Here is a 14399-nt window from a genome sequence, read left to right as displayed (position 1 = left end):
AAGCAGTGGTATCAACGCAGAGTACTTCTCTCTCTCTCTCTCTCTCTCTTGAAATCACTTCGGATTTTCCGCGATAGCGGAGCAATCCGTGATTTCCTCCATTCTCTCTCTCTCTCTTGAAATCACTTCGGATTTCCCGCGATAGCGGAGCAATCCGTGATTTCTATCATCCCCTTATCTTTTGAAATCACTCCGGATTTCCCGCGATAGCGGAGCAATCCGTAATTTCTTCCATCTTCTCTCTCTCTTGAAATCACTCTGGATTTCCCGCGATAGCGGAGCAATCCGTGATTTCTATCATCCCCTTATCTTTTGAAATCACTCCGGATTTCCCGCGATAGCGGAGCAATCCGTGATTTCTTCCATCTTCTCTCTCTCTCTCTCTCTCTCTCTCTCTCGAAATCACTCTGGATTTCCCGCGATAGCGGAGCAATCCGTGATTTCTATCATCCCCCTTGTCTTCTGAAATCACTCCGGATTTCCCGTGATAGCGGAGCAATCCGTGATTTCTTCCATTCTCTCTCTCTCTCTCTCTCTCTCTCTCGAACGAACGAACGAACGAACGAACGAACAAATAAGTAATAAAATAACTAACTAAATTATTAAATAACTAAAATATCAAAATTATATAAAAATAAATATATATATCCCCTTTCCTTTCTCTTACAAGAACTCCCAGAGTTATTTTTTCAGTAAAAACTCTTCTTGTCCGGTTATTTTATTGTTCGCTCTCGTAGTGGAAAATCCAAGGAGACGACCCTCGCGAACCGCTGCTAAATTGGCGCGAAACCGGCGTAATAGGCGGTTAAGGAAAGCGTTGGCACGGAGTCTGGCTGCGGGCGAAACCTTCGGCTCCCTAGGAAAAATTAACACACGGATTCACACAGAGACAACTAACACATATCACCCTACGGTCTCTCCTATTTCCTCACCCGAACGTATAGAAACCCCGCTGACGCCGTCTCCCGCTACCTCTGCTTCTGCAGAACTTTTCGATTCTCCGCGAACTCCTTCTCCTCTTTTTCCCGAACCCGCTATACCTCAGCGGTCCCCTTCCCCTCACTCCTCTGTTTCCTCTGAGGACGCCGATTCTCCGCGGAGCCCTTTTCCCTTTCTTCCCCCTGCTTCTCCCAAACGCCCTGATCCACCTAGATCTCCGTCTCCGGCTCCCTCAACAATCATCCTCGAGGATTCTCCTCCCTCATCCCCAACGTCCTCTGTAAATAGGGAACATCCGGAAGGGTTTGAAGTAATAGATATCGGCGACGACGATTCCGAGGAATCAGAATCGCCTGCCAAGCTCTCATGCGAGCAATTTAGAGCTTGGTTGATAAACCAGCTCCCAGGGATACGAGAAGTCCCTGAGGGAGCTTTCACAATTGGTCCAGGCCCCGTAGACCACGAGGCCTTACGCGAATTTCTAGAGACCACTGATAGGAATAACATCATCCCCTGGTATGTTCCCGGACGCAGATATCCTTTAGCCGTCCCTGCACACCTTCTCCTATGAACCTATCCCCCCTCCACCGCCATAATTACCGAACTCTCATAACCTAGCATTCTCTCTCACAACCTAGCATTCTCTCTCACACGCACAAACATGGACACAAAATTATATATCTATTAGCGTTTAAATTATTGTAACCACCAATCGGGACCCTAAAATTTAAACAATAACACTTTCCCTCGTTGTCTCGATTGACGACCTCCGTATCTATGTATCACCCGCGATTTATACACAATCACTCACTCATACACACGAGCATCAAATCATTTTTTTCTTTCCTCGACTAAGAGAAGTACACAAAATTAGAACAAATAATAATAAGAATAACAATGTATAATAATGTACAATAAGTATAATATGATTCTTATGAATTTAATTCTTTTTTTCTCGTTCTTTAAGAGTAAAATAAATTAATTGTTTTAATATGAAGCCTAATACTCTTTAATTTATAACCCGTTCCCACTCATTCCCGCAAACCAAGATCGCACAAGGTCCCATCCTGCGCAAAAGAGATTAAATTCTCTTGCCGAAAAGGGACCACCGAGCGAACTGCCCTTTAAATAGAGTAAGAGCGACCCTTGCGGTCGTTGACCTATTTGGGCCCAGACGTTCGTTCGGGTCGAACAGACGGATTGTCTGCCGTCGTTCGAGATAAATTTAGTTACGTCCTTCCTTTCGACTCTTCCTTCCTTGAGTCTGGACGTAACAATAAATTTCAAATAATTTTCAAAATTTCCAGAAATTATTAAAATTTAAGAAAACTTCTGAGGATTCTGGGATTCTGAGTTAGTAACTTTTTGAACCGGATTTTGAGTTATTACCTTTGTCTTATTTTTCTCACACTTTGAAAATGAGGGTCAAGGTACAATTCAAGGTCACCAGGTGGTGGCCTCCGATGACCTCGACAATTTTTATGGAGGTCATTCTTTCGATATATCGCTATCATGACAAGATATCAACCTGGGAAGTACGGGAGAGATATTTGACCTTTAGATGACCCTAGGGTCAATTTGACCCCTTACAACTCTAATGTAAAATTTTCCACTCTTTCAGAATCCGGGATCATAAATAAGTGTTCCCATTTAAAAAACGAAAGTTGACCTTCAAATGATCTTGAAAATGACCTTTAATGTCAAATCCAAGGTCACTATTAGATAGCCCTCTTTGTTCTCTACAACTTTTATTCGAGTCGTTTTCCTTCAAATGTTCATCCTGAAAAGTTATGAGGGTGGAACTTTTAAAATGGGACACCCTGAAGATTGTTTCCAAATTAATCCCAGTCAAATCTTATAGTATTGAAAACGTTGATTGTACCATTGATTTGAGAAAACATAACAGAAATCCTGAAAAAATGATGTTTAAAAAAATCTTTATTTGAAAAATCTATCAAGAACAATGTAACTTCATAACTCTACAAAACATAATGAACATAAAATAATACATAGATTAAATCAGAACTTTATTACTTAAATAAAAATATATGTTTATAACGAAAAAAAACTTGCTCTCTGTAATTGACGTAGGTAACTCATAAAAATAAAATTCCATTAGGTCACTATTGGTCAGTATTGGAACCCTCTCGTGGGATGTGACCTTGCCGTGGCGAGAGGGCTCACCCTTTGCAAGAGGATAGTCTTGCAAGGGGTGCTAACAGCATCCCGTACCCGAATTACATCGGGTACATCAGCTCCTCGAGTTCTGGGGAGTCTCCCCAGTCTCGGGGAGCCCTCCCACGTTGGGAGAACGGGGCCCACTACCCCACAGAGCTTCGGCTCGTATGTGGTAGAGGATGGCGACCTTGAACAAGGCGACTACACACGCCCGGTGGCATGGCACCGTTAGGGGATGGACATTGCACGGCGCCTGTGGCGCTGTCCTCCCTCCATGCATTTGGAGTTCGCTCCGTGTGTGTGTGTGTGTGTGTGTGTGTGTGTGTGTGTGTGTGTGTGTGTGTGTGTGTGTGTGTGAATGTGGATGTGTGCATGTATGGGCTCGGTGGGGCCAAAAGGGCTTCGGCTCACCACCTTTGGAAGGACACCAATCAAAAAAACCAAACCAAAAAACATGATGGAGCACAACAAGACAGAAGATAACCTTACCATCACAGGGGTACTCGGAGCCCCAGTGATCGGCGAAGATTCCATTATTGTCTCAGGTGGAACTTTGTCGTTATCGAACGATGGGCCAAGTGGGGAGTGCACCGCGGGCTCCTCACCGGAAGTAGCTACTGCGAAGAATATAGTAGATGTGGGTGGCATCATTGCCATTATGGAGATGAGGGAAGGCGATATTCCGGTACAGCTACCACCAGATACTGGAGCAGAGGCGATGGAGACGATGCCTGAAGTCTCAAACAAGAGAAAGAAAGAGTCGGACTCGGGATCGGAAGACCAGGAAATCCACCGCCCCAGCTATAATACAAGACGGGGAACGAGGGCCAGGATCCAATCGGATACTGAAGGCGAAGCTACCGAAGATCAGGTAGACTCAAAGATTCTGTCTGAAAAGACAGTGAAGGAAGAAGGCAACTCCGGTGACGTGGAGAGTTCACAGTGCTCCGATAGGGATGACAAAGGAACTGTCAAGTCCAAGCGAGGTCCGGGAAGACCAGCCAAGAGAAAGAATAGAGCGAGACAATTAGATACACCGGAACTTATGGACATTCTCAGAGGTACTCCTGAGAAATACGGTACAACGGAGTTCCACAATATGACGGCGGCTGGTATTGGCACAGTAGCCATGGAATGGATAGAAGAAATAGACTTAGTACGATAGACTTAGTCAAATCAGGTAGACTGCAAGGTGCCCTAAGTGGTAAAATGAAGAACCACATTATCGGCGTAAGAAACGCACTGAGGACCCTGGTGAGCAAAGCAGAAGCTGTAGGAGATCCAGGTTTCTGGAGAGCCCGCTACTCCAGTATCACCAAGGAGCTACAGGATCAAAAGAAGGAAGAAAACAAATATAAGAAGGAGATTGAGCCGGTAAATAAAAAAGTGAAGAAACTGCAAGAAGAACTAGAGACAGTAAAGAAACAGAAAGAGATCATAAAGAGAGGAAGTACACCATCTCCTTCCCCACAAGCGAGGGCTCAAAGGATAGCTAAGGAACCAAGTAAAGAACGAGATAGATCACTAACTCCGGTGATGAGACCACCCATAAGAGGAGTTTCAATACCTCTACCGGAGCACGACTCGGTAGCAGATGACATATCTCAGAGGAGAGAAATAGATATACAAATAGCAACGCTTGTGAGAAAGAAGAGGGAAATGGTACAAGCGAAAGCAGAGGAAAGAAAAGCTAAGAAGAATATGTACAGTGAAATCGCGAAAACTGTAGGATCTGGAGATCCTAAGAAAGAAAAAGCTAGGCAGCTACCACGTGTCAAGGAAAACATACAAATAGTGCCTCCGAGGAATGAAAGTAGTAAAGTGAAAGAAACAGAATTTGAAGAGGAGCCTAAATCTAGAACGATTAAACTCTAATCATAGAGTTGGATCCAACAGATGCAGTATAGATCAAGATATAAGGAGAGACAACACACAAAAGGAAACTCAACAAGAGCCGGATCGGAGAGTAGTGGCTCCATTTGTCGCTCAAAATGTTTAAGACATTGCAATGCAATGTAAATCATAGCTGGGAAGCCCAGGATATGATGTCTCAACATATAGCGGAAGTCGGAATAGGTATCTGCCTAATATCAGAGCCCAGGCACATACCGGACTCACAGCTGTGATTTGCCAGCAACAACCGGAGAGCAGCGATACATTGGAGACCAGAACACCTAAAAAAGGTCTGTACATTGATAGGTAAAGGCGAAAACTTTGTCGCAGTCAAATGTAATGATATAAACTTTATATCGTGTTACATATCTCCAAATATTGATCACGGAGAGTACCTAGAAGCCTTGGACGAAATAGGAGAAACGGTTCAGCAAATAGGTAAAAACCTCATAGTTGGAGATTTCAATGGGAAATCTATCCAGTGGGGCTCCCCGTACACCAATAGGAGGGGAGAATTGATAGAAGAATGGGTGGCTGAACTAGACTTAAGACTTGCGAACATCGGCAACGTACCTACGTGTGTAAGGCAACAAGGCACCTCGGTAGTAGATCTTACGTGGACTACGGTGGATCTAATAGAGAGCATTTACAATTGGAAAGTGGAAACTGATATCGAAAACCTCTCGGATCATCGATACGTGGTATTTGAGATCGGCAAGGAGCCACCACTAAAGTGCAAAAGTAAGCACGATAGAAAGTGGAACTTTGCGAAAATGGACATCGAAATGCTGCAAACTTCGCTAAGCATGCTCTGTTGGCATGTCAGAAGAGGAGGCAGTACCGACGGAGGATATAAATGGATCGAGAGAGTAATGCGGGAAGCATGTGACGCCTCGACACCCAAATGCAAAAAGGCTCAGCCCAAGAAAAAAGCATATTGGTGGAACGAACACATTGCACACTTACGATCCGAGTGTAACAAGAGTAGAAGGGTCTGGACTAGAAGTAAAAAATGGAACCAGCCTGAAGAAACGGCGAGCCGAGAAAAAGTATACAAGGCATCAAGAAGTGCCCTACGCAAAGAGATAAATAAAGCCAAATCTGAAGCGTGACAAGAACTCGTCGAAATAGTGGAATCCGACCCATGGGGCCTGCCGTATAAGGTGGTGCTGGGTAAGTTGAGGAGATCCACACCGGGACTTACCGAAATGCTCCAAGAAAGAGAACTTAATGATCTCCTAGACAAACTGTTCCCGATGGGTCAAACACACGACCCAGAAGAAGAGTGGGAAGATTTTGAGTGGAACGAAGAGGACCAGGTGGGACTAAGAGAGGTCAAGGAGTCCATCAAGGAATGCGGCGGCAGCAGCGTAGCCCCAGGACTCGATGGAGTCAAGGCGATAGTTTGGAAGGCCATACCAGAACAAATGATCTTCAGATTGACACAATATTTTAATATGTGCCTACGTGACGGCAAATTCCCGAGGAACTGGAAGACGGCGCGCTTAGTACTGATACCTAAAGCTCAAGCAAGTGAATCCGGCCCACTTAAAGCAAGACCCATTTGCCTACTCAATGAAGTAGGCAAAATTTTTGAACGGGTGCTTGTGAGGCGCATAACAAGCTGGATGAAGGACGAACAGGACGCAGAACTATCTCACGTGCAATACGGATTTAGAGAGAAGAGATCAACCTGTGACGCACTAATGAGAGTGAAAGAGATCATTGAAGAGCGCATACAGGATGGAGGTGTGGCCATAGCGGTCGCACTTGATATAGAAAACGCGTTCAATTCGCTACCATGGCCGATTATAAGAAACGCCATGAGAAGAAAGAGATTTCCTGAGTACTTATGCAGGATAATTGATGACTACCTGAACGATCGATGTATAGAATACAAGACACAGGAAGGCGAGACGAAACAGAGGTCGGTCACAGCCGGAGTCCCGCAAGGATCCGTGCTGGGGCCGGTCTTGTGGAACATCGGGTACGATGATGTACTTAATGCGAGACTAGAACCGGGTTGCTACTTGTCATGCTACGCCGATGATACAATGGTGATAGCAACGGCACAAGACATCGAAACGGCGACCACTAAAGCAAACATCCAGGTGGCTAGGGTGGTTAGAAAGATTAACGAACTCCGGCTTGGTGGTGGCAGCGAATAAGACCGAAGCTGCAATCTTCTATAAGGACAAGCCGAAGAAGATACCCGATGTAATGGTTGAAAGAGAGGTTATCAAAGTTGGCGAATCACTCAAATACTTAGGAGTGATACTAGATAGTCGTCTAAACTGTAAGGACCATTTTGTATATATAGAGAAAAAGCCGAACAAGGTACTCCGATCCCTAGGCAGAATCATGCCCAATCTCAGAGGACCATCGGAGGCCAAAAGAAAGCTATTCGCTAACGTCATTACGTCAATATTAACATATGGCGCACCGATATGGAGCGATGCCCTAACAGCGAGCAAAAAGACTCAGTTGCCTTTTAGGAGGACATTAGCGATACGAGTAATAGCGGCATACAGAACGACATCATACGATCCCGCCACTCTACTCTCCAGAATTGTACCGCTGTATCTGATGGCAGCGGCAAGGAAGAGAATATTTTTGCGAATCCGAGATCTCCGAAATTGTGAGGACTGGAGCGTCGAGGAAGAAAAAGAAATAAAGGAGAGCGAGGACCTTCTCATGAAAAGACAGTGGGAATTGCACCTCAGTAACCCAAACAACCCAGGAACGAGGACAAGAGATGCCATAATGCCTGTCTTCGCTAAATGGCTTGAGAGGAAGAAAGGACACCTGACGTTCCATCTGACGCAAATTGTGACGGGACATGGCTGCTTTAACAGCTATTTGTACAGAATCGGTAAGGCAGACACACCAATATGTGCCCATTGCGAAGAGGAGGTTGACACGGCCGAACATACGGTTCAAAGATGTATAGCCTGGACGAATGAAAGGCAAGATCTAGTTAACCAAATAGGAGGAGATCTACAATTTGCAACAATTGTGAGGAAAATGATAGGAAAGGAAGAATCGTGGAAGGCGGTAATAAGATTCGCTGAATCAGTTATGCGCGCCAAAGAAGAGGCGGAAAGAGAGAGGCAAAGGAGGCCTAATGAGGATGCTACCCCATCAATCTCGGGTAGTACATGACACTAGGCGCTGCTCTGAGACGAAGGGGTAGGAAGAGGAAGGCGAGAGCTCATTGGGGCTCGAGACCATGGGCATCATCAGCACATGGTCTCAATCCAGAATGAGCAGGGTTAGATATGGGGGGGTAGGACGGGAAATAGGGGATAAGGAGGGTGGATGGGTGGGGTAGGAGTTTGGGAGGGTAGGCCGGGGGGGAATAGGGTGGGGAAGGGGGGTCCAAGGGGGAGAAAGGTAGGGTGGATGGGATGGGGTAGGGGTTTGGGGGGTGGGGGGTCTTGGAGGGGCTTGGGGACGGGGACATAGGGATGGGGGGAAGGGTATATGGTAGGGTGGTTGGGTGGGGTAGGAGTTTGGGGGAGGGGGTAGGGTGGGGATGGGGTAGAGGGGAGGGGGGATAGGGATTTCTGGCTGAGGAGACTACCAGAAGGCGAGCGCGCGAGCGCAAGACGATCGGGGTCACGGTGAAATGCTTAGGCGGAACCCGGGCTCCGATCCAGTCTAAAGGGAAGCGTCCTCGGTCGGACGGGCGGAAGTCTAGTGTGTAGGGCCAGCTGTGGCTTGTTGTCCCTTGTGGGGGATCGAGGACACCTCGGTCAACCACTTGGGGCGTGGAGCTGCAGCTGGAGGATGAATCCCACATAACCCATGGAGGCCGGCCCCATGGGTATCCGTAAAAGGTCAGTATTGGAAAGAAAAACATTTTTTGAGACAAACCTTTTTCCTCAAAATAGGTAGGCACCTAATAATGAAGGTGTTATGTAGACAAGTAATGGTTCAGAATTTATAAGTTTAAATTAATCAAGTTTTCTTCTGCATACAAAAATAAACTACCTGTATGATTGCTAAAAAACAAACTTTGAAAAAGTAATTACCTAATTAACTAAATAAATAAGCTTAGGAAGAAGAATTTAATTTCAGAATAGTAATCTGCTCTAAATAAGTAGGAGATAGTCTGTACCGAAGATCATTCAATATGAACTTGATAGCAGAAAAGGCTCTTTCGACCGTTACCTGGGTTGCAGGTACGGCGTGTATGGTTAATGCTATTTCAGAAAGATACGGCCATTTATATTTCAGATTTGACCAATGAAGAAATATATCTGCCGTCAAATCGATTCGCTTATTTTCGTATTGTTCGATTTCTATGATCGCCGCACCAAGAGCGGTTCCTGGATTGCGGTCTTCGTCCGAATCGTCTGATTCTGAAGGCCTGATGCGATCCAAGAACCTGTTCAACAGGGAGTCGTTCGATTCTTCATCCATCCTTACCACAGACGACGAAGCTTCTGGCTGTGAAGATGTCGGAAAATGTTCTTCTGTTCGTGTCGCAGCAGAGCCGTCTGCAGAACTCCTGACACTTATTATTTGAGAAGCTAACGTTTTTAAAAATTTTTTTATTCCCTCCAACTTTTCCTTTGAGAACAGCCTCCTAATTCTCGGATCTAAATATATCGCCGCCAGAACAACGGGGTTATCCAGAAGAGATTTTTTCCTCTCATTTATAAAAGTCAGGAGTCGTTTCGCAAGTTCGCTTTTTATCTCTTCAACTGTCAACCGAAGCTCCCACCATATTTTAACAAAATCTCCGAGAGACATTTGCTGTTGCTGTAATTGCAACGTGGCCGTTTTTGGTGATTCCAAGATCTTTACAATGAGAGCCACCTGTGTTACAAATCTTTCGTCGATCTCGAAATGTTCAGCCCAGTATGGGCGTAACGCTAAGAATGAAGCTAGCATGTCACTAGTGGTGTTCCAGCGAATCGGGATGTCTATGACAGGCCTCTTCAAATTTAATGCTGCGATGCCAAAGCGATGGGTAGGAGTCCTCAGATTTTTCATGTAGTCTCGCACTTTTCTCACTATATAATCGGTCCCTGAGTCGTTGAGAAAACTATGAACTGCCAGTTGCAAGGTATGGGCAGCACAGCGCACAGACTGCACTGTACCCAACTTCAACTTAATAATAGCATCTCCCAGAAAATCTTCCTCTTCTTCAGAGTTTTCATTTTCACCGTCCCGGAGAATTTCAGTAGCCTTAATCATATTTCGGCCATTATCGGACGTGATAGTAAATATCTGGTTAACACTAATGTCAAACCTATTAAGAATTTTCTCAATCTCACAACGTAGATTTTCCGCAGTCAACCTCCGGTCCATAGTAATCACTCCTAGGGTGAAGACTTCAATTTTTTTAGACTTAGACCCAACTATTTACGTGTTGACGCAAAACAGCTGTCGGTCATGACGCGTAGCTGCGTCAATTTTTAGGGATAAAACCCTATTTGAAAAAATTCCAGTGATTTTTTTTATTATTGACTCGTATTTTTGTTCGATTAATGACAAAACCGAGTGGGAATTGATCATGGTCATTTTTAAGCCGTTAAAAATTGGCTCAGAAAATATTCTAAAAGCAGAGGAGTCAAGAAAGGTAAGGGGTCGACCCTCAACCGTTATAAGATCTATACAGGCATCCGTAACTTCTTCTTCACTCACCTCAATTACAATTTTCCTTTTCTTGGTGTAAATGACAGGATCGTCACCAAGTTCAGACTCTTCCATGAGTTTGTGGAAAAGAGCTGAGTGCTCTTTGTTAAGATGATGCTTTGTTAAAGATGAAGATTTGTTAAATACGAGCCAGCAAGAGATTTATTACAATTCTTGCACTTGCTTTGTGTTCCGTCGAATTCGAAAGCTCCCCGAATGATGTCATTTTTCTTTCTTCCCATGTTGTTCAACAGAGAATCTTAACACACACAACAGAATCTTAACACACAGAGGACGACACCACACTATTACTCAGAAAGGAAACTAAACAGCAACTGATACGCTGGAGGATTTGATTTGATATCTGCTATACCCCTTCTCACAGGTGCATGTAAACACTTGACCGAAGTCCACACGAGCTGACAACAACAAGAAACAAAAACAAACAAGCTGAGAATTAACTTGAGGTGCTATGGGTGGAAGAAGTTATTCAAAATACAGAAATTGTAGACTACAAAATTTTTGATAAAATGAGTCTTTGAACATGCTTCTATCTTAAACGGTTTGGATAGATTCTTTCAGAAAACCAAACTTTTTAAAACACAATTTAATTTTGCGCATTTTCTTTGATAAAATTGAATCCATTAAATAAACCTCATGAAGGTAAAAAAGTATGTTAAGTCCATAAAAAATATCGCAACTTGTACGTAACAAAACATTTAACCATCAAATATATTATCTTAAAAATTATATTTAACGCGAAAGAAACTTAAAATATTAGCATCAAAAAGAAGAGAAATCAAAAAATCATATTAAGCAATTTGGAGAAATATATAATGTATAATAATTAGATAGATCAATTGTTTTCTATAGTTAGAGTAGATCTATTTAATGTAAAATGTTAAAAATATTAAAATTGTGAAATTTTGCGATAATTAACTAGCCAAGTACTTAGGTTAGGATTGTTAGGAACAATTCAATTTGTGAGTTTAAAATGCATTTTATTTTTATTAAGAATTAAGATAAACTTTACCAGGTCGGTCCGGAATTAAAAAGGTTAAAATTGAAGTGACATACAAGACTTAACGTCCCCGTGTCATATTATGTAACTACTAACTATGATAAAATGAGTACTTGAAAATTATTCTATCCTGAGCCGTTGGATTAAAATTTGGAATTTTAAAATCTTAATTAAAAGATGATAAACTAAAGAACGGCGTGAGAGGGCGTATACATTGGCTGAAAATGTCCTGTTACAAGGCAGCAACTTTAGAATATCGTTCGGGACTCTCTTTCGATGGGTAAACATAGAAATTCAGCACGCGTGATTTTTATTTTTTAAGAGAAAAAATAAAAATCGCAGAACAACTCTTATTTCTGATTAAAACAGACATCGCTCAAAGGTTAATAGTTAATTTTTATCGAAATGAGAAAAAGGTTAACCATTTATTTCTACTTTTAGATAAAAGTCATCTATGATTTTTAAAAATATTAATAAAAAATAACTCTTATTTATTGACTCGGAAAAATAAAGATTTTTCGCGAAATTGAACTTCAAATTGGTCAGTTGGTACAGTAGGTTTGATAACTCGACTGAATATTTTGTTTAAAAAATAACTTATATACAATCCCTGGTTTTGAGTCTTTAAATCCACGAGTGACGCCGTTGGGTTCTTATCTCTATTTCTCAGATTCAATCATTACGATCTCAATTATAATATTACTAGCGTTTCGGACCGCGCGAAGCGCGGTCCTCAAAGCCTGTATAAAACCTGCTTTAGCAGAGAAAATTAGTTGTTCTGTCTGTTTGACCGCGAATTACTTGTACATTTATTTATTGATTTTCGTGAAACAGGTACCACAATGTTTTTAATGTTACGGAGATGGATGTTTTTTTTTAATTTTTACATCTCCACCCATCCATCCACGCACCCACCTACGCACTTTTGCAAATTTTTAGGTGATGGCTTTTATGTGGTTTTTTTTAAGTTTTACATCTCAGATCAACAAATTTCCGCCTTTTCTCTTTTGAGGCATACTTTTCTGCGTCGTACCGTATACGATATTATACGAAATGATATACAGTTCGATAAGTCAGTGACTTTTACAAGATATGGCACTCAAATCGCAATCTAATTTTATTTCTGATATTTACCATCTTATTTAAGTATACACACCAAGTTTCAAGTAGATCTGTCAAATAGAAATTTTTTGACAGCGTTCTAAAGCGGACAAGTTTGTGTTTTTTGCTAAAATGGAAAAAAGTGAATTTCGTGTGCTCATAAAACATTACTTTTTGCGTGGAAAAACCATTAAGGAAACTGAAGAAAAACTAAAAAAGTATTATGAGGACTCTGCTCCGTCGCATGGAATGGTTCACAAGTGGTTCACTGAATTTCGTTGTGGTTTTTGGTCGATTATGAGCAAGCGCGGCACCCATCTGGCCGACAGCTTCTTCATGCCCAAATGTTTATGCAAGATATTAAAAACACGTTCGTTTGAGATGTTTACCATCTTGGCTATCTCGCGTATCTTCACTCGACGGTTGTCCAATACAATATCATGGATTTTATTGACTGTTTCTTCAGTTGTGACCTCATTCGGACGTCCCGGGCGATCAGCATCATTCGTGCTTGTACGACCATAACGAAATTCAGTGAACCACTTGTGAACCATTCCATGTGACGGAGCAGAGTTCCCATAATACTTTTTTAGCTTTTCTTCAGTTTCCTTAATGGTTTTTCCACGCAAAAAGTAATGTTTTATTAGCACACGAAATTCACTTTTTTCCATTTTAGCAAAAAACATAAACTTATCCGCTTTAAAACGCTGTCAAAAAATTTCTATTTGACAGATCTACTTGAAACTTGGTGTGTATACTTAAATAAGATGGTAAATATCAGAAATAAAATTAGATTGCGATTTGAGTGCCATATCTTGTAAAAGTCACTGACTTATCGAACTGCCCTCGTATAACAATACGTTATTTTTCAAATATATAATAGTAATTATTTCTTAAAATTTATATATATTTAAGAAAGAAATTACTTTATGTTATAAAGCAAAAATATTGCTCGAATTTATAATAATTTTTTATTTTGTCTGTCTATCTGACCGTGAACTACTTATTCATTAATTGATCGATTTTCTTGATGAATCTTTTCTGTCTCGTGCTTATTCTGTTTTATATAAATTCTTTGTATAGGCGCACAGCAGCCGTTTTTTACAGGCGCACAACAACCTTTTTTTACAGGCGCACAGCAGCCTTTTTTTACAGGCGCACAGCAACCTTCTTTTACAGGCGCACAACAGCTCTGTATCGGCGCACAGCAGCCGTTTTTTACAGGCGCACAGCAGCCTTTTTGTATGATTTAATTTAATCTCGGATATCTTAGAAATAATTTTTTTTTATATAAATAAAATGTAATTATATAAAGTGTAATTATTAAAAAATATTAATTACAAATTTTAAACACATTTATTTACAAATCTTTATATATACTTCTATATATAACTATTTGAAAAATGTACCGTCTCTCCCTTCACTCTCCTTCTTCAACATTATAACTTCGTCTATCACTGTCTGTCGTTTCTCGTAAACTTTTACGCCTTTGAATTCTTCTTCTTTGTTGTACCGATTTTATTTATTATAACATTTTCTATTTCATTCGATCTATCCATGACATTTAACGTGATTTAATGTGAAACCATCAACTTATCTATATAAATTTATGAAATGACTC

The 14399-nt window shown here is 41.7% G+C and overlaps 2 protein-coding genes across 2 annotated transcripts; one reads left to right on the top strand and one right to left on the bottom strand.

Moving 5' to 3' along the window:
• The first annotated feature begins 5108 nt into the window (after positions 1-5108).
• LOC145943439 (uncharacterized) lies at positions 5109-6122 on the top strand. The gene is made up of 2 exons (XM_083050945.1): positions 5109-5193; positions 5317-6122. The coding sequence occupies exons 1-2, from the start codon at positions 5109-5111 to the stop codon at positions 6120-6122; spliced, it is 891 nt and encodes a 296-aa protein (XP_082907071.1).
• A 2944-nt stretch (positions 6123-9066) lies between these two features.
• LOC145943438 (uncharacterized) lies at positions 9067-10215 on the bottom strand. Its single transcript, XM_083050943.1, has one exon. The coding sequence runs from the start codon at positions 10213-10215 to the stop codon at positions 9067-9069; it is 1149 nt and encodes a 382-aa protein (XP_082907069.1).
• Between the last annotated feature and the right edge of the window lie 4184 nt (positions 10216-14399).

This window comes from Prenolepis imparis, unplaced genomic scaffold (genome assembly GCF_030444845.1).
Source record: "Prenolepis imparis isolate NDT839.2.m4 unplaced genomic scaffold, iyPreImpa1.0 SCAF_12, whole genome shotgun sequence".
In the NCBI taxonomy this organism is placed as follows: Eukaryota; Metazoa; Arthropoda; class Insecta; order Hymenoptera; family Formicidae; genus Prenolepis; species Prenolepis imparis.
Note: the sequence above shows the minus strand (reverse complement) of the source record. Positions and strands in the feature narration are given on the sequence as shown.